The sequence below is a fragment of the Nasonia vitripennis genome, chromosome 1 (genome assembly GCF_009193385.2).
Source record: "Nasonia vitripennis strain AsymCx chromosome 1, Nvit_psr_1.1, whole genome shotgun sequence".
Lineage (NCBI taxonomy): Eukaryota > Metazoa > Arthropoda > Insecta > Hymenoptera > Pteromalidae > Nasonia > Nasonia vitripennis.
This window is the reverse complement of record NC_045757.1, coordinates 26980974-27000113: the sequence shown is the minus strand read 5'-3', so window position 1 is coordinate 27000113 and position 19140 is coordinate 26980974. Positions and strand designations below refer to the sequence as shown.

Below are 19140 nucleotides of genomic sequence, written 5' to 3'. Positions count from 1 at the left end.
TTGCGGGATTATGATAGTTGCTTGTCGCGTATACCTGTGTTTTGTGTAGCTTTGATTTAATTAGATATGGCATATTTTCTCGCTATAGCGTACAAAACGACGATGGAATCTGCAGCTACGAAGGTTCAGACGCGCTTATGGACTCATTGTGATTGGATGTATTGTCGTATGTTGCTGCTGCTGCAGGCTCTGCTGTACAAAATGGGTTAGCATCGATCGGTCTACCTAGTTCAGCTATGAAAGAAATAAATTCGCTGGGTTGATTACACCGTATTTAGCGGTAATTGCAGGGGACGGATCGCACGAGATCACTAATCATGAGAATGCATTTATAAAGCTTTTCAAAGTAAAAACTGTAATTATATGCTAATTTGCACAGAGTGCCTTTAATTTGCTGGCGAGTTTAGCAACAAATTTTAGCTCTCCTCGTCGAGATAACGATGGTTTTAAAGTAGCCATCGCAAATATCTATTTCATACAGATCACATCCGTACAAAATGTAATGCAGAAGCTTTTTGAAGGATCGGCGTATATCACTCAAAATCGATTTGGCGAAAAGTCTCCGAGGCGCATTAAATTTAATCTCAATCATTTGAGAAGGATCCATAAAAACGTAGTCCGGGTAAACACCCTAGAAGCTTCTTTGTCCTTCGGCCTGACAGGAAGAAGATACCCCGCGATTGATTGTCCCTCGCGCGCGCGGCAGCGATTTTATGAAAATTATAAAAGAGAAAAGAAGTTTTCGGAGAAGAGACAAGCCTTCGGGGGTGTCGAGGAAGTGAGAGGGAGGAAAAGTTTATCCCTGCGTCGTGTGCGACTGACACTCTCCAAGGGCCAGTGTTGGTGGTGGCGGCAATGGCAAAATCTTGGATATAACACAACGGAAGAGACGTTCGTAATATCCCTGGTTACGTCCGAGGAGACAGTGACAAATATATTTGTATATCGCTCGGCCCGGAAAAGCTTGGGGATATAGCAGTACAATAAGGCTGTTGCGCGAGAAACGACGGACGCGCGATGTGCCAGATACACAACGATAATTTAAAACAAGCTTCAACACGCTTTTGTTAAATTGCTGGGGTCATACCTAACATATCCTCGTATTATCGACATCGATGTTATTTTTCCTGAATTTCTCAATTTTAATTTTAAGTTTTTATTAACTCTATCTACATATTAAGCAAGTAAAATTTATACAGTTATGTATGAAGGAATGAAATTAACGGCAGAAGAAGAAAAAGCAGGGCCATACAGAAGTGCGTGTGTAAACTACCGAAGTAAAGAAAGTTTTATACGGATGAGAAAATAAACTGCCGATGGTATTTCGACACAAGGGGTGTACGGAAAAAGAGGGTTGAAAAATCCTATATTCCTGATATCTTGGACTCTTGAAAAGTATAGCAACAGCGTCGGAAGTAGACTTGAAAATCCCATTTTACGAGAGTTCTTCTGCAGTTTTATATTAGCGCAGTAATCGAAGCTTTGTTTGGGATGACGCTGATAAAAAATGACTTCGGCAAAGTTGTAAAGCTCCGAACGAAGGGTCGTCGATCTCTATCGATTGTTTTTATTTACCCTTTCGGCATCGCGGCGCCATGCAGTGGTTGCTGGAATCAATAGTCGACTTTTTTCTCGGAAATACGTATAAACATTGCCTGAATTCGTGGATTAGTTCAAAACTCTTTTTCCTCTGAATATTTACGGAAAAATTAATTGATGCATGTGTATCAGAAAAAATATTTTGTTTTCCAAAAGCATCATCGCGCGTTTGTGAAATAAAAACTTTGAAGAATTCTCTAATTAACATGCGTCATAGAGGATCTCTTTACGAATTACTCAAACGCGTGGATATATCACTCCCCCAATAGGATCTAGAAATCTCCCTCAAATTCAATTTGTGCTCAAAGCACCGATTCCGAGTACAAAAAATATCATCGCACCGGCAGCTTCGATCAATGTCACTCGAAAGCTCTCGGGGCTTAACGAATACCAGCTATTGCACACTGCTACATAAGCCTCGAAGAAAAATGATCGTTTAGCAGCGCAATAACCCCTATAAAAAGAGAGAGAAAACTTGGCGTATCCTCGTATTCTCTTTCTCTGATTATCGTCGAAATCCCGTCTAAAGAGGCATTTGTACCTTATAGCGCGACGAGTTATATCTCTTGGTTGCACAGCCTTTTCAAGCGTTGGGGACTTGACAAGCAGAAGAAAAAAAGGGACGAGCTGATCGATGTAATAGACACGTACGTATTATATGGGGTAGAGACAGTAATATACGTGCAGTTCTGAGGGATATAGTCTGTCTTACGAGGGACAGCTCCTTCTCGTTGGCGCATATACAGTGACGCTTCTCTCTACATCCTGCATGTGCACGTGTGTGCGCTGCTGGGATATCAGTCCCTCGCCATACGTCACATGATCGATTAGCTTCGTCGGCTGACTCTTATTGAGTGTGAGCCACGGATACGACGCTATCTTCTCAACGTGGCTGTCTTTTTTCCGGCTTGCGCTCTCTTTCTTTTCCTTCCCCCTTTCTCTCGTCCTTCCCGCTGCCGTTGCTCCCGTTCTCTGGAAATAGATTTTCTCGATTCGAAACGGAAATTCTATTCGTCGTCCTTGGAATGGAAGGACAGCGAGCAAACGAAATACGGAGAAATAGAGTGAAAGAGATTGAGGGTGTGCAAGGTGGGAACAGTGGAAACAGAGACTTTGAATTAAAATTAGGATTGGAACTTGTTTTGTTTTCTGCACTTGTTTCGTTGCAAAGTTCGCTGGGATGTTGGGAAGACTTTTTTCAAACGTGGTTAACGTGTGGATTGAATAATTCAGAAGTACCGTGGAATGAGGATAAGGAAGAAACTAGTTCGACTAATTTTTTTTATGAGTTTCATTTGTACATCGACATCAGAATCAATGTGAACACTGGGGTTAATGACTCTTTGAACCTCGTTACATAAGGCATTTTCATCGATTTCTAAGTATAGAAAATAGCCGTTGATTTGCATGAATATTTGATCATCAAAATTCGCCAAAAGATTTCAGCGTTATCTGTCTGAAACTTGGATTACTGGCCTTATTATATAAAGGCTATAAAATTTTGGTACATAATTTTTCTACCGGAAAGGAAAGAAGAAGATGACGCTTGTGCAACGTTATCAGGAAGGAAGAAAGAAAGAGAGAGTTTAGCGTGTGCGAGACTCGGAAAGGAAAGAGGAAGGTGGCGGAGGAAGGAAACTGCGCGAAGAAGAAGAAAAGAAGAAGCTCCTCGGGAAATCTCGCTTGGGAATCGAAGTCTCAGAGGATGACTCGATTTCTACCACAATTCAATTACGTATAACTCTCACGCCGGCATATTTCCGAGTGTAAGCCCGGTCTTCACGGGTTTGCGCTGCTTTTATTTCATTATAAGCTAAACCAACGTTAATCTTTTCTGTTTGATGCTGCCTTGAAAACGATCGCATTTATCGTTAATTCATTAATGAAAGTAATGGATTTCAGTCTCCTACACATTTTTCATTTTTCTTCTACGTCAATGACGTCGCAGATAGTTGAGGAAATAGGAAGACAACAGCCAGTATTGAGACGAAAGCGAGATATGAAAGGGGAAGAGGCATAAGGGTTGAAGGATAGACAGTCGCGATGTAATCCAAGTCTTTCTATTGTAACCATCGCGCCTCTCTCTCTCTCTCTCTCTCTCTCTCTCTCGCTCTCTAGCTAGGTGCGTTTCTCCATAAACCGGATATTTTAGCGGTAGGGTCGCCATAAAGCAGCCGCCGCGCGTCGCATAAAGTCCAGTCTTCACGTCGTGCGGCGCCGCCTCGCAAAACGTCCGTGTGTGTATATATATATATAAACGCGGCTGCCGTCCCGAACGGAGGCATGTATAAGTCATGGAGAGAGAGAGAGAGAGAGAGAGAGTCGCAGCTTGCAATACGGCGGAAGTGACCCTTTCCTTCCTGCTTCCGCGGCGACTATTTTTTTTTTGCTGTTTCTTTTTTCTCTGTTTGTCACGGTAGTGGTGCGCCACTGTCTCCGCTTCGTTGTGCCAGCACGTCCCACACAATTGATTTTGAGGGCACTTTTGAGCAACTACCGCAGGCTGCTGCTACTGGACGTCGGACTAGAGCTGTTTCGCTCGCTCTCTCTTTCGAGTGTTGATTTCTAGAGGATACTGGTCTGCTGTTCCCTTTCTCGATCATCGAAGTAGTCGGGCCGCACACTCGATTTTACGCTTGCGTAGGGTTGGTAAATAACGGAGAATATAGAAGTTAGCGATAGTGTAATGTTTTTTTGTTTTGCCCAGAGTATCAACAATCACGATTTCCCTTCCAAACCAATGTAATCTCGTTGATAAAATAACGTGACATGATCGCGTCAACGACAACCGCCGGTGCGCCAAGGTCTCTCTTGCCCTCCAGATTGCAATCCGAAAATTAGTTCGCTCGTTGCGATCCCGCAGCGACAGCAGTCGGAAATCGGCTGGCAAGGATGAGGATCCTCAAAATCGCATTCCCTATTAACAGCGGCGTAGCGTTAACGCTTGCACAAGCGTTTCCTAGCCGGTAGCTCCAACGCGCGCGCACGCGAAGAGCAGCAGCAGCAGCGAGCACACAGTGACATGTTTTGCTAATCGTGTTTTCCCAGGGCAAAGCGTCGGGAAATTGTAGTTCTCAAATTTACATAACTACGCAGAGAAAACATTTCATTTGCATGATCTCTCGCGCGCGCACGTATGGAGGGAAGGGGAAAGAAGCAGATGCACGAATATCTGGCCAAAGATACGGGCGAGAGCGGTCGGGGTAGTTTTCCGAAGTTTCTGCTTGCTCTCTCTCTCTCTCTCTCTCTCTCTCTCTCTCCCCCTACCTTCATCTTTCTCAGTGAGAATTTCGAGATAAGATCGTACGAAGGGGTGCTGGAGATGCTGCTGCTATATCCCAAGGCTGAAACTTTCTCGCTATATCGCATCGCGTGTATAACCCGACCTTTTCTCTCTCCTCTGAGTATATATCCGGCTCTTCCCCTCACTCTTTATCTTGCGCTCCCCGCCGAGGGAAGCTGTAAATCTGCACCTTGTAAGTTCTTTGGTATAATTTAGAAGCCACTAATTTTATCTGCTTATGTATCCTCTGGCTGTGTGCTTGCTAAATCGGTTTGTTATTCTCGTACCTTCGTTGAAATATGTATATTGTATACAGTGAGATTAATTTATAAATAAATAGTCAGCTATTAGCGATTTTCTTGTTCTGCCAGTCTTGGATTCGGTTCCATCCTCTAGCGTATGGATTTCCTTTGGAGTTATCTCTGATGTACGAAGCCAGAGTCGCGCTGCAAGTGATCACCGTCTCTGATAAGCGATCGAAACCTCGAACTGGTGTGACCTCTAGCTCCTTCGAGCCAGAGCATGTTATCTATTAGTCGGATGCCGGTGATTGACGATTCTCTCCTTCTTTCCTGCGTTAGCTCACGGCCTAGGCAAATCGTTCGGAAAAGGATAAGACTGTGTTTTAGCAGATTACGTAGGGGGTTTTTAGAGTGAGAGAACCGAGAAGTTAAAGGTAAGGGCTGAACGGAGTGATTTGTCATGTTCTTGACTCTCTCTTTCTCCATGAATTCGCAACTCAATCCTTCTTGCTCTGACAGTTAGGCAGGCATTTACTACTTTCACGTATTATTTATTCGTACCTGATAGTTAGAATAACTTATAGAGGAGATGTGCCCAGTACGAATACCCGTAGCTGTTTTGGGCATAACTTTTAAACTACGCGATGAATATTCGAAATCGAAATTTTTACGTGTTCTCTAGTCCATTTTCTACAAGGAAATGGACGGGCGTTAACATAAAAAGTACAATTTACGAGATCTCGAAAACATGCGCTCAGTATGGATAATTTGAACTATGTCAGCTGTAACTATTTACTTACCTTCAACAAAAATAAAACATTTTTGAGTGAATTTGTTTCTAAAATAGCCCTCTATGATTAGGAATGGTCCCCATTCAATTGGAAGCTGGATCGTACATGAAATTATCCATACTGAGCACACATCTCCCCTATTACTTACATCAATAGAAGAAAACCAAAGAGATGAATTGAAAATGCCCACGACTTCGTAAGAACTACCTCTTTATTATATGACGGAAGTTCCACAGGTGGATGACAAAGCCTCCCACGCTTCCGAGACTCTTTCCGAATTCATCGGGACGGCTACAGAGCCGTATAATTCAATGCCCGGGCGTTTCGCTTTCCAAAGAAGAGCAGGATTCCGCTGGCTAGGATCCTATTCGGCTTCTCTCTTGCTCACCCCTCGAGAACCGCCCTTCTCATTTACGCACGCGCGCACTGCTTGTGACTTACGCTTGCTGACTCCTCGAACAAACGGTCGCATTTCTCAAGGGTTCGCGGTGGTATCGGCGAGAGAAGGAGATCACTGGAAAAACAGAAGAAAGCGCGGGTGAAAGAGCATCAGGGAGAGAAGAGAAGGAGGAGGATACTTTTTGCCACGGTTAGCCTGGCAGTTCCTCGTTGTTCCGGGCCGTGGCATCGGCAAAGTTTGTCTTTCCGCCTGAGGAATTCTCGCTGGCTTTAGGCAAGTCGGAAAAACGGCTAATGCTCCCGAACCTCTGCACCTTCGTTCGCTATTCCTCTTTTCGCACTTACTCTCTTTTCTTGTACTCGCCTGCTTTTTGTCCGCAAGGAAGTCTGTGTTTACATTTCCGAAGATCTGGTTGATGCGAGTGTTGAAATGCTGTACTGTGATTGACGATATGAAAGTATTTACAGGACGACGAGATGGACACTAATTAACGCTAAGTGACTTCCTATCATTGAAAAACTGATCTCACTACCTGACGCGTGAAGGATGCATAAGAAAACGAAAAAGAAAAAAATTACCTCAAAAAATCTTCCCGCAGTATCTTTTTGATTTTGACGAAATCGAGCGACCAGCTCTCTTCGTCTTTCAGCCTAAAAGGCTCGGAGAAATCTGCAAGCGCATCGCCGTCGGGGCATCGGGAAGGTATTTATCATCCTCCGACAAGATAAAAAAGTTATCCCTGCAGTCTCTCTATATCCCTCATTGGCTAAGCTTGGCTAGTACGGCTCTTTGGTCCGTACAATGCGCTCTCTTTAATTCAGGCCTTGTCGATCACCCTTTGGACTTCCGCGTCCTTTTTGCCCTCTTTGTGCAAGGCTTCTTTTAAATTTAGTGGCGGGAGGCTGTCATTAGTGAGCCTTAGTCTGCGGGGAAGGACGACCTTTTCGTTCTTTTCTCGTTAATTTCAGTTGCTGCTGCTGATACCCGGCGTTTTTTTTTCTAGCTCCACGATGGTGGTCCTGTATCTGGTGGTGCTTCCTTTTTTCAATGGCGAGGTATTGGTTATTGGAAGGATCGACTCTCTTGTGTTTCTCAATGATGTGATTAACTCGTTAAAATCAGAATCGTTTGTCGAACTGAAATGCTGAGATTAGAGCTAACTACATTGTTCTTAAACTTTTCTAAGAAAAATTACACACGACCGATCGTTCTCGATGGGTTACTTCATCCAGCTGCGCACAGCAATGCACTCACGTTGGAACATCGAAAATTTCTCACACACAAGAGAAGAAAAAAGTTTTGTGCCCCAATAAAGTAGACTATGGACTGAGCGGCATGTACCATACGTATATAGTAGGCGTATCGGAGCGTGAAAGCACTGCAAATATGAGCTTCGGCTCGTACATTCAGCTTTTGCGGTGATCCCCTACGCTTACACTCGTCGACTCGGCTGAAACTTACTTAGACAGAGAGCGAGGAGAGCGTGAAACGACGTTACAGCCCGCTGGCGTTGGATGTATGAAATGCTCCCGATATGTCGGTCTCCGGCAAGGCGCGACACCTCTTCGAACGAGAGCAGCAGCTGTCACGATGCCTCTGTTGCCGATGACAATCGTATCTGCGCACTTAAGGCTCGCGGCTGAGTTTCTAACGCGAGGTTTCAAACAGATAACCGCAGGCAGTTTGCTATTGGATTTCGTTTTTTTATCTGAATTATATCTGTACCTGATGTGTAATTCTCGTGGGTCAGATGCCTTCGCTTCTATTATTCCACAATTATCCTTTCTCACGCGAAAATCACTACGAGCCCAAGTGAATATTTTCACCTACTCTCGTACCATTTCAACAACTACGCACACAACGCAAAGCTCGGTCCGCAATTCCAACTAATTTTCCGCGTCATAAATTTTTCAATAAATGTTTTCAGCAGCAGATGCCGCAACGCGTTCTCCCCGCGTCGGCTTCTTGATCCGTTTATCTTCGCCGCTATTGTCCGCGTCTGAACTTTTCTGGCGCTAGTCGCTGCTCGTGCGCGGCGCCGGCACATTTGCATAAAGAGCCCGGCGCGTGCGAAACGGGGCCACGTCATAAGCGCAATGACTCCGCGCTCGACGTCGTTGCAGGGGATGGCGCACGTCGCGTACGAGCTCTCGCTTAATTGATAATAAACTGGGTGACTAAGCAGTATAAAGCGTCGCGGCGCGCGAGGCTGGATTTTATTGAGATTTGTTGAGTCTCGGCTGTACGCGCGAGCCTTGTTGCTGATGCCAGGACGGAGTCGATGACTGCGGAAGTTTACGTCGTGTTAGTCAGCTTAGGTGTTAAAATTCAGATGGTTTGCATCGACTATGATTTATTTTTCAAACGTGTACATACTACTGAATCGTTCATAATTTCGACGTTAAACGAGGGACGCTATTGTACACGCAGTCCGCGCTAAATTACAAATTTATATACGGGCATCCAGTGCTCCGCAAAGCTTTTCACGGTATGCTTGCGTATGTAGTATATCGCTTACAAAACACCGCGATTACCAGAATCGGAAGTGAGGTCGCGAAGCGCAGGCGGCTTTGCGCGATTAGTTGCCAAATGGTTCCCCCCAACCGTGTTCAGCGCTAGCTTTTCTGCGGCCCTCTCTCCTCTCTCTCTCTCTCTCTCTCTCTCTCTCTCTCTCTCTCTCTCTCTCTCGTGTAACATACATATAATAACTAACACCAGCGCGCAATAGTTCGGCGGCCCATAGAGAGTAGTGGGGGCGCAGGTCTAAAGTGTATGCAAAGGGCTTTATGCGCTTCACGCTACTAACTCGCGTAAATATTAATGCGCTCATTAGCGTGCTTCATATTCATGCTGGCAGAAAATTTCTCCCCATTAATTATGTTATGACCATAAGCGCTGGAGTATTTAGTGATCTCGAAAATCGAAGCCTCGTCGCGGTTTGTAGCTTTATCCCCCTATATATGGTCGATAAAAGAGTTTCATGGCGCTTGGATGAATATCGGCGTTGTTGTATGCTGCGACGAGCTAATGTTTGCGGCAGGATGAAGCAAATGGATGCTACTTTGCTTTTACAATAGAGAGTGCAAGCGTAACAAAATTCTTTACTTTGGATGCGTCGATGAGAACTTTATTTTAGATTCAGCGATGCTATTAGAATCTATTAATGTAGATACAAAAAATTTAGTGCAATTGCATCAGTGGGTTGGAAATTAGTAATGATTCCTGCATGCACTACAATACGTATATGTTAATCGTATGCGGTTATTTAAATTGTGAATTACCGATGCATTCATGATTCAGTGTGAACAGAATAACGGCGATGTTCTGTTTCGCATTTGATGTTTGAGTAATTAGCTCAAAGCAATAATGCGCGTATAGTTAGTTTATCCGTGATGAATCATTAAAAAGTGTATTGTTGATAACATGTTATACAAACTCGTAATCATACCAACTGTATTTAATCATACTTCGGTATAGACGAGTGATACGAAAAATTTCAATTACTGGGAAAATTGGTGTAGCTCCGCTGGCGAGAAATGAGTAAAAATAAGGCATCCGGATATGTAAGGAACGCGTGAATTTCACGACTCGTCGCCCAGGTGCAAAACGAAGCCCGTGAAATAAATCTCCGAAAGAATGTCACTTATGCGGAAGCGCCGAGATTATTACGGGCTTTTTGTTTGCTCCTTTCGCGTCATACCTCCGCACCTTTTTCTGACCCTTATTATATATCTTCCAGTTATGTTAATTACAGTGTGCTGCTCGTCGAAGAATTTTTTCTGAAAAATACGCAGTCTTTCATTCTGTTATTTGCGACGAACAAATATGTTTATTAAATATAAAAAAGATTTTGTGTGGATGAAATAAATATTGGTTAATCCTTTCGCGGGGGCAAACAAAATGAACTCGTATACGAGTGGGATGTGTGGGTCGGCGTGAAAAAGGAATTAATCCAGGGCGTGTACACTCCAGATGCATAAGGTTGTTTACGCGCGTGTGAGTTAGTAAACAATGTGGCTATGCGCAGAATTAAATAGTTGCAAGCATAACCCTGGAAAAATTTATTTGAAGAATCAGCCACGAAGAAAAATCAAGCGAAAAAAATCAAACCATTAAATTCAGCACCAATTCGCCAGCAGACTAGATTCAATGCTCCCGTCGCGAAATCCTCCCTACCGCAAACTTTTCCACCCCCTCCCCACACGTTCGATCACCGGAGTCTGATCCCCTCTATGCGCTCCCAGCCTTCATTCCTTTTTTTTCCTTTTTCACCTACACTCGTCCCTTCGCTCCCTCGCGGCGGTTGCAACTCCGCCGGCGGAGAGGCAGCTTAGCTCGCTGGCTTTTCCAGCTGTACAGCTATATAGAGAACGTGCAGAGGGGCGAGATCTGGCGGGCGTCGCTGCAGGCGCGTTATATCCGTGTATTCGGAATGTAGGCACTCCGAGGAGAGAATATTCAATGGACCGGGCGAGTAAATATTGGATGAGCACACCACCGCCGCCACTGCAAGCGCGGCGGAGGGATGAAACGCGCCTCGCGCCTGGGAGATAAAGAGGACGAGAGGGAAGAGTGAAGAGACCCTGGCGGTAGTGGTGGTGGTGGTGAGAGGCTTGGAGTGCTAGAGGAGGATCGAGTGTCGCGAAAATTCACCGCTATTATGATATGATTTTCTTCTCGCTGTTGATGTTGATGGCAGGAATATTAGGTTTCAATTTGTTAATTTTAGCTAGCGTGTTTGCAGTAATAAGCGTTTGTTTCATCTTCTTTATAAGCTATGCGAGGGTAGATTGTAACCATGTTCTTGATAATATTTTCGATTCTTATCTTTAAAAAAAAATCCTCAGAAGCTAAAAATAGACAAAAAAAGCAGTAGCTCAACTCTATCTGGCATCAGCCACGCTTCAGTAAAATCGCAGTTCTTTTCGCGCAGCGGAGCATTGTGTACACTTAAAGTTCGTGCATCACACTACGGAGGTCAAATTCTCCTGCAGTGCTCTTTCTCTCTTATTCTCCTTCCTCGTTTTTCCCTCGAACACGTCCCGGCTTTATTGCGAAACTTTTCTTCTTCGACGGTGACGATGATCCTTTTCACCTCTGTATCTTCTATCCTTGGCCTCCTCACACTCCCTCCCCCCAGATAGACACTCAACGCGGAAGCGTCACTCAACGTCGGCACTTGAGTGCCATGCTTATCTATGCTAATACGCAGATCACTCCATTAATTTAGATGGCCTCGAAGCCGCGGCTACATCGCCTGGCGCGCGTTTGTTTTGCTTGTAAACACGCCTCTTCTTTCGCTGCTAGCGATGCTCGCGGAGTTTCAGCTTGCAGAGATCGATTTTGAATTTCAGATGCTTCTACGCGTTACACGCGGATTATAACGCGCTTGTGTGTACTCTGGCCACTCTTGACACCATGCACGGAACGATTTTCAATTGTTTTCTAAAAACACATGAATGCGCATTCATTTATGAAAGTACTTTCAGTTTTTCCACTCTAAATTCTTCCCGCATTTTTTGCAAACATTCTCATTTTCTTTCGCGCAATAACTGAATTCCCCGATCGCAACAGTTATGCACTCGCATCGCGAAAAAAAGAGAGAGATAGAGAGAAACTTAAAATTTTTCATACACGTAGGTTAAACCCGCGGCATTTTTTCTCTGCTTCTGGGGTAAAAAATCCTGTTATATAAATGTAGCGTTGCAGTAGCCTCCACGCGCGCAGCTTCCCTCTCGTTCGCTGCCGCACTGCTCTTGCCGGCCGTCCGGACGAGAGGAACAATTTCTAGCGATGAAAAGTTTGCTCCTCGCTTGAATTGCAGATGAAAAATGCAAATGCCCTCTCAACTCGGACGTCGAAAGAGTCAATCGATACTCTCGTCATTTTTCCTCGTCTTTCGCTTACTCTCTCTCTCTCTCTTCTACTCTCGGCTGCGCCGCCGCAACTCACGTAATTCCTGGCACATTCAATGGGACGCATTTTTCGCCTCATATAGATTGAATTTACCGCCGAGGCGACGGGGATATCGCGCGCGCAAAGAGGGAGAGAGAGGAGAATAATAAAAAAGGGGGAAACTGAAGGGTACGACGCTCTGGGGGATGCGAGCCTGGCCATTCTTCGAGTTATTTCATTCGCGCGCGCGGACACTGACACACGCGCCGCCGCGAAGATACTCGCGCGGGATTTTCAAATTTGATTTACGCGCCTCGCGACGACCGTACATTTACGCGTAATGTGCTCGCGTCCTCTCCCCATCCGTTCATTTTTTTTTCGTTTCCGCCGTTTTTATTGATTCGTAAATTTTCAGAGTTGTCGAAGCACGCGCGCAAAAGCGTGAAATACACACCAGCGACGGGCCGATGTTTTATTTACCGGCGGTAATTAGCACACACGAGGCGGCGGGAGTAGGTAGAGAGTGTTGATATTATTTGCTATATCGATTATACACGCGGCAACTTTGAGCCACTTCAACTGTTCAAAAGGAAATTGCAGGAAACTTAATAGTTTACTTCCCCAAGAAAACAGTTTAGAACGACGATAAACTTAATCACTAACTGCTGCGTATCAATAGTTCTCTCTCTCTCTCTCTCTCTCTCTCTCTCTCTCTCTCTCTCTCTCTCTCTTCCGATATATACCGAACTACTTTCGGCCCGACGAAGTTGGAGCCTCTCTCGTGTGCCAAAGCAACTGAGACGCGATCACATCCGACGACTTGCTCATTGGTTCTCCGGTAAACTGTTCCGCGAAATCTTGAAGGTCTGCAGATACGACGTCATGTACTAATGTCGAATTTCAGCGCCCTGTTGATTCTCGGATACCATATTGCGTTTGTAATGGCTCGCGAATTCCATATGCTAAATTTTTTCATACAGCAAAAAAAAACGAACAGAAACTACATTTTATTTCTCTCCATTCAACCAAATCCTGTCGAAGCATTATACAGCGGAGAGCAATATTTATTGTTCATCGAGCGACGCGCACATGAATCACGGGCTCTGGTTATAGACGAAAATTGCGCGATTAGTCAACCAAAACTCAAACACAGCGTCGAAAAAATATTGAAAGACCGAAAAAAAAGCGAGCGAACGAAATAACGCGCCGCGGCGCATGAAACCGTGCGCCTACACGCGCGCGCAATAATTTCGACGCGCGTTTGGTTTTTTTTTGCATAGGCACCGGCGCGGATACGCGATATTGGTTATCCAGCGGTGAATTCTGCGCCTCGCTCGCGGCCGCGGTGGCGGCGCGCCCAGGAATCGCACGATAAAACCATTATCGTTCCACGTCACATTTCAGTCGTTTATCCGGGAGACTTCTTTGCTGCCGCCACCGCCGCCGCGCTGAATTGTTCATTTATACCGGAGGCTGGGGAACACGGAACAATGCCGGATTATTGTTTGCTTGCAGAGGAGCTTTTCGAAGGCTTTTATATAAGCGTCCATTACTTTTTTTTAAATCAAAATAATAATAGTATTTTGAGAATAAAAAATATGTTCAGTTGTTTAACCGACTTGTTTTCTTTCTGTTTCAGGTAAGCGATCTTTGAGTCCCTGCGAAAAGAAATTGGTCATAAGTTAAGAGTGAGTCGAATGAATGAGATGACGTACAAAGTAAGTGGCTTCTCTCTAAAATATTCAATCCGCGTGTGCGCTCGCACTTTGGAATAAATAAACGATAACAGTATCAATAGAGCATTTCTTCATAATATCCGCACGCACGGAGCGTTATTGTCATCCTAGCTTGTTATCCGGGAAAAATCTGTAATTCTCGCGGCGAAGTATAACTATATATTTGCGTCAACTAGGACGGAACTCCACTAAATTCGAGGTTCCCCCCTAGTCCATACGTACAGAGAGAGAGAGAGAGAGAGAGAGAGAGAGAGAGAGAGAGAGAGAGAGAGAGAGAGAGAGAGAGAGAGAGAGAGAGAGAGGCGACAGCAGGTCGTATAGGACGTGCGGGCTATGGGACGATGGTCCGATACGGCTTAATGCATTATAAATTGAGACGCGCCGCTGCCGCCGGCTCGGCTGCTCGTGTCGTGCGCAGAATAACGAGGATCTGGGGAATTTTCTAGCAGATGGCCGGAGAAAAATAGCGGGACTTTGGTGGTTGCTGCTGCTGCTCTGTATAGGGGTCACACCTATACACAAGACTGCTCCCTTTCGAAATAAAAATTACAAAATTAAACGCTATGAAAAAGTAATTGGTTCATCCCGTACACGACGCGACCCTTGACGCCGATATGGCTCTCTCGCCGCTTAATTATTTCGCACGGGTTCGCTATAACTTGTTTTATACGTCCATGCTACGACTTTGTATTGCTTATTAATATTGAGCTATTTCTGCTCGTCGGCGATGTGTGCTCGATAGGAGAGCGATGGAGGAAATCGTTACGGGACAGTTTGAGAGAACTGAAAGAGAGCAATTTGTCGCCGGCGAAGAATCGAAAAAGTAGCAACGGTTCTTTGAAAAATCTTCGAAAAGAGAACAAAAACGGTCGGTCTCACAACAAAGTGTATAGAACGTGTATGTGTCCCTGTATAAAGACAACAATTTGCCCCATCGCTCCAGCATCTTCCTCCTAACGTTTCCATGCGCCTCGGTTGTCTCGTTAAAGAAATTACCGACAAAGCGGAGCGAGAGAGAATCTGCCGGCGTCGGTCGCGGGGAAAGTAAGGCACGAGCGCGCGCCCTCCCTGAGTTCTTGGAAAACTTGGTAGTTCGATCGTCGAACCGGCTGCTTTCTCCCTCTCTCTCTCTCTCTCTCTCTCTCTCTTCTCTCGCAGTCGCTGCACTCGTCGATGGCTATACAATGACGGAAGAGCTTGCGCGCGCGAGGAAAGTGAAAGAGGCAAGTAGACTCTGCGTTATACGAAAGCGCGAGTTTAATTATTCCCTTAACTTTGATTATTTTAAGGCAACTGCATTGCTAGTTTTGAATTTGCATTAATTGAATCGTCTGAAGCAATTTATTCCCACTTACTTTCACTGTCCGTCAACCGCGTGGTGAAGATGTTTCGTACAAGTTCTGGATGGAATTGCGGGATCGGTAGCCTCGCGTAATTCGAATTTAAAATCTTTCACGGGCCTATCAAATCGCCACAAAACGCGCCTGAATATAATCTATTAAGCTCTCTCGAAGTGTCCTAAAGGGGCGTCGTAGATGATAGACGACGGAAGCGGGACGCGAGAAAGCCTTGGAAGAAGAGAGTATAGTCTCTCTCTCTCTCTCTCTCTCTCTCTCTCTCTCTCTCTCTCTCTCTCTCTCTCTCTCTCCTGCGTAGCTCCAAGTCATCAGGATGCGACGGAGGAGCGCGCGCGTCTTTCTTTCCCCGAAAACTTTGATAACGCTTGCAAATTGCTTCGGAAAATGGAATAACAATTCAATTTCGCCCCCGCCAACTCGGACGCGTTCATGTGGACGCGCCAGGAAGAGAGATGCGAAAAGCCTAGAACCTGCTGCAGGAGGATGTTGAATGTTTCTTCTCAGCTATATTCCCTTCTGTTCATCGCTGAATCCTTTCGAACGATACTTATCTAACCAAAGCAGCAAACTACATTTCCACGAGTGCAAACTTTATTATAAACCACGGCGACGTATCCGTACGCAGCGAATATTAAAATCCACGTTTGTGTATTTTTAATCAAGAACCGTAAACAAGCAGTGGCAGCCCGGTCGCTCATCCCGGGAATATCCAAGGTAGTGCAGCAGCGCGACACTCGATCAGTCCATCTCCCTCCGGAAGCTTTCCTCTCTCTCTCTCTCTCTCTCTCTCTCTCTCTCTCTCTCTCTCTCTCTCTCTCTCTCCGGCTTGGAGCGCGGGCAACTTTTTTATCGTCCATCCCAGCGAGAGCGCGCGAGATGAGCTGAAACGACCTCGGCGGCAATATTGCTCTCGCGCGAAAGCGCGGCCAAGAGAGAGGGAGAGAGAGAGAGAGAGAGAGAGAGAGAGAGAGAGAGAGAGAGAGAGAGAGATGAAGAGCAGCCGGCGCTTGCATTACATTGTTGACGTCATAATCTCTCTTCGCGGAAAGGCGAAAAAGGACTGCAGCAAAACAAGCGGCATTAGGCATCCCTTAGTTAAGTGCTCGTAGGCTGGGTGCGCAAGTGTGTGTGTGTGTGTGTGTGTGTGTGAGAGAGAGAGAGAGAGAGAGAGAGAGAGAGAGAGAGAGAGAGAGAGAGAGATGCTCCCGAACGAAACGGCTATCGTTTTCTGGGACGGCGAGCAGCGGTAACTCGGGAAAGGAAAAGCCGGGGGCGCAGAGAGAGAGAGAGAGAGAGAGAGAGAGAGAGAGAGAGAGAGAGAGAGAGAGAAAGAGAGAGAAAGAGAGGGAGAGAGAGAGAGAGAGAGAGAGAGAGAGAGAGCGAGAGAGAGAGAGAGCCTGGAAGGGTTTACATCGACGCTAGAGGGCTCGTTCGAGTTTCCGGGTATATACTACTACACGAGAAGCTTTGCGAAGTAATCTCACAAACGAGCCTCGAAGCGTGCGCGAGCTGGGCTGGCGGTGCGTGCCGTGCCGAGTCCTTCGAAACTTGAACCGTTTTCTTGACGCTCGGTTCCCTCCTCCCTCTTGCTCTCGTATACTCGTCGTCGTAGCTTTAAGTGCGACTGGTATATAACATGCTCTTACGGAAAACTGGTTATTAACAAACACAAATAATAACCTGTAAACTTGTGGTCCTCCTGCCGCCACGTATAGGCAAGTTCTCGTATTGGCCAGAGAGACGCCGCTTTGCGTTTACTCGTCATCGGGAATGGAGTTTCTCGTGGTTAATGAAGTAATTAAGTGATGGATGGAATGTCGCGCAGTCCTGCTGCTGCGGCTTCGCTTCACGTGATCCTCCCCACATCGGCGCTGAGGAAAGTTTTCTTTTCTTCCTTCGCTCGCTCAGGAAGTTAGATGTGGCTGATAATGATGATGATACGAAGAATTGTTAAGGCTGTTGTACGTTTTTCGCTCGCATGCATCGTCGACGTTCTCTCTTTTTCCAAACGCTTCTCTCATCCGCGAGTGTCAAACGCGCTGCTGAAATTTATACTAAACTCTCACATGGCGCACGGAAGTTCGGATCCGAACTTTATTTACTTGCGATATGAATCGAGTTTGCCGCACGCTCGCAAAGTAATTAAATGATGCATGGCGTATTAGTCGACTGTTCCGGATTGAACTTTCTATATTGAACTTGCACGCGGTTGGGTTTTTCGAAACTTTTCCAGAGCAGCGCCACAATAAATGTTTCGAAACTCTGATACGCGCTTCAATTCGATCCTCCTATGATATCTACGACCTGAAATGCCAAAATGTTGTTTCGAGTTTCGCTCTATCTCTTATACACGTTTACTATAACATTCGACGTGCGCAATACGCGCGACACATCCAGAATCCCCGGCAGCAGCTTGTAATCCAAAGTGTCCAGCAAGCAGCGCGTGAATATATATATAAGGCCGATATGCGGCTTATAGGCACAGCCGAGGCTTTATCGCGATCGAAAGATCGGGAAGCGTCGATTGCGCATAACAAAGCCGTTAACTTCAGCCCAGAGACCAGTAGCGCCCGTTTACGGGTACGAAAAACTCTTCCCTGTGGAATAGGAACGAGCGAGAGCACTTACCCCCCTCTCTCTCACGCGTCCCTGGGATCATGACTACATAACCGGCGCCCTGTAAATTATACCTCGGCGATTGCCGCCGTTGGAGTGTAGGCGAACTTACTTCTTTCCATCTCTCTCTTTCGCCTCCTCCTCTTGGATCGGCTGCAGCGCGCGGGAGGTAGTTTATATCCGACTCTTTTGCGCGTCTTCGGGGGACCTGCCGCCTCCACCTCCGCGCATCTTTACAACTATTTCTCCCCATCTGCTCTCGTTTCAGCGCCTCGACGCTCCTCCTCTCGGTTTGCTTTTGACTTCCACTTCCATCGAGTGCGAAGTTTTCTTATTTTTTATGCCTTTTTGCCAAGCTTTATTTGCTTCTTTTTCGCGTTATTGCGCGCGAGAGATAGAAAAGAGCGCCGGTAAAGCGCTAGCTGGATCTATCGCAAAGGGTGCGAGATGAAAATTGAGGCAATTGTCACATGTATCGCGGAGAATGTCCTGGAAACATTGAAAAAGTCTGCAAAACGCATTGTTAGAAGTAGATTTACTGTTATTCACCTTATGCTAAGATTTCTTTTAAAGTTCACGTGAAATTCTTTACATAGAACGTGCTTTTTATCGATTCAGAGCTATTAAATACGTCCCGCTGTGCATTTCTTGGCAACTTTCAAATTCAGCATTTGCTTACGTTCACTGTTCGTAACTCGCATTTTCAACTAACCGTAGTCGTTTTGTGCAGCTTAGCAAATACATCCGCTGGGAAATGTTGCGTTTCTCTAAACCTGTGGGAGGTGCCGTAGCAATTCGAAAACCTGTATAGTTTTGTCGATAAATAAGAACCATTATTTTTATTCAGTTGAATGCCAAACTTAACAAAATTATAAATGAAACTTAACCATACAGACGTGGAAAAAATAGTTATTTGACACCTCTAAATACGTGAAAAGTCCTTACTAATACCAACTCCCTCGCCGCCTCATAGTCGAGCATTTTTATGGACACTTTTCCTTCCCGCTTCCACGCGTCGTTCCATACCCTTTTCGCCAATATATGCGCTGTTCGGTTTGGCGTTGTTTTGAAATTCATGAGGTCGAATGGCGTAACCGCGTAAGCACGAAGTTATCGAAGGATCGTCGGGGTTGGCGAGAAAAGACATCAGTTTGAAGTTGCGCGGCTGCTGCTACTGCTACTACTGCCGCCTCGTAGCAGCAGTTCGTATGTGCAAAGTG

At 45.6% G+C, this 19140-nt stretch overlaps 1 protein-coding gene across 18 annotated transcripts in view; it reads left to right on the top strand.

Moving 5' to 3' along the window:
* The window catches only part of LOC100119465 (polypyrimidine tract-binding protein 1), a 455850-nt gene that overhangs the window by 321801 nt on the left and 114909 nt on the right, over positions 1-19140 (top strand). The window contains exon 1 of one of the 18 annotated variants that reach the window (XM_016988894.2): positions 13902-13928. The exons of the other annotated variants lie outside the window; for them this stretch is intronic. Within the exon in view, the coding sequence (XP_016844383.1) occupies positions 13908-13928 (21 nt within the window). The 5' untranslated portion in view covers positions 13902-13907. Of the gene's footprint in view, positions 1-13901; positions 13929-19140 lie in introns of those variants that run through there. 18 annotated transcript variants of the gene reach the window in all.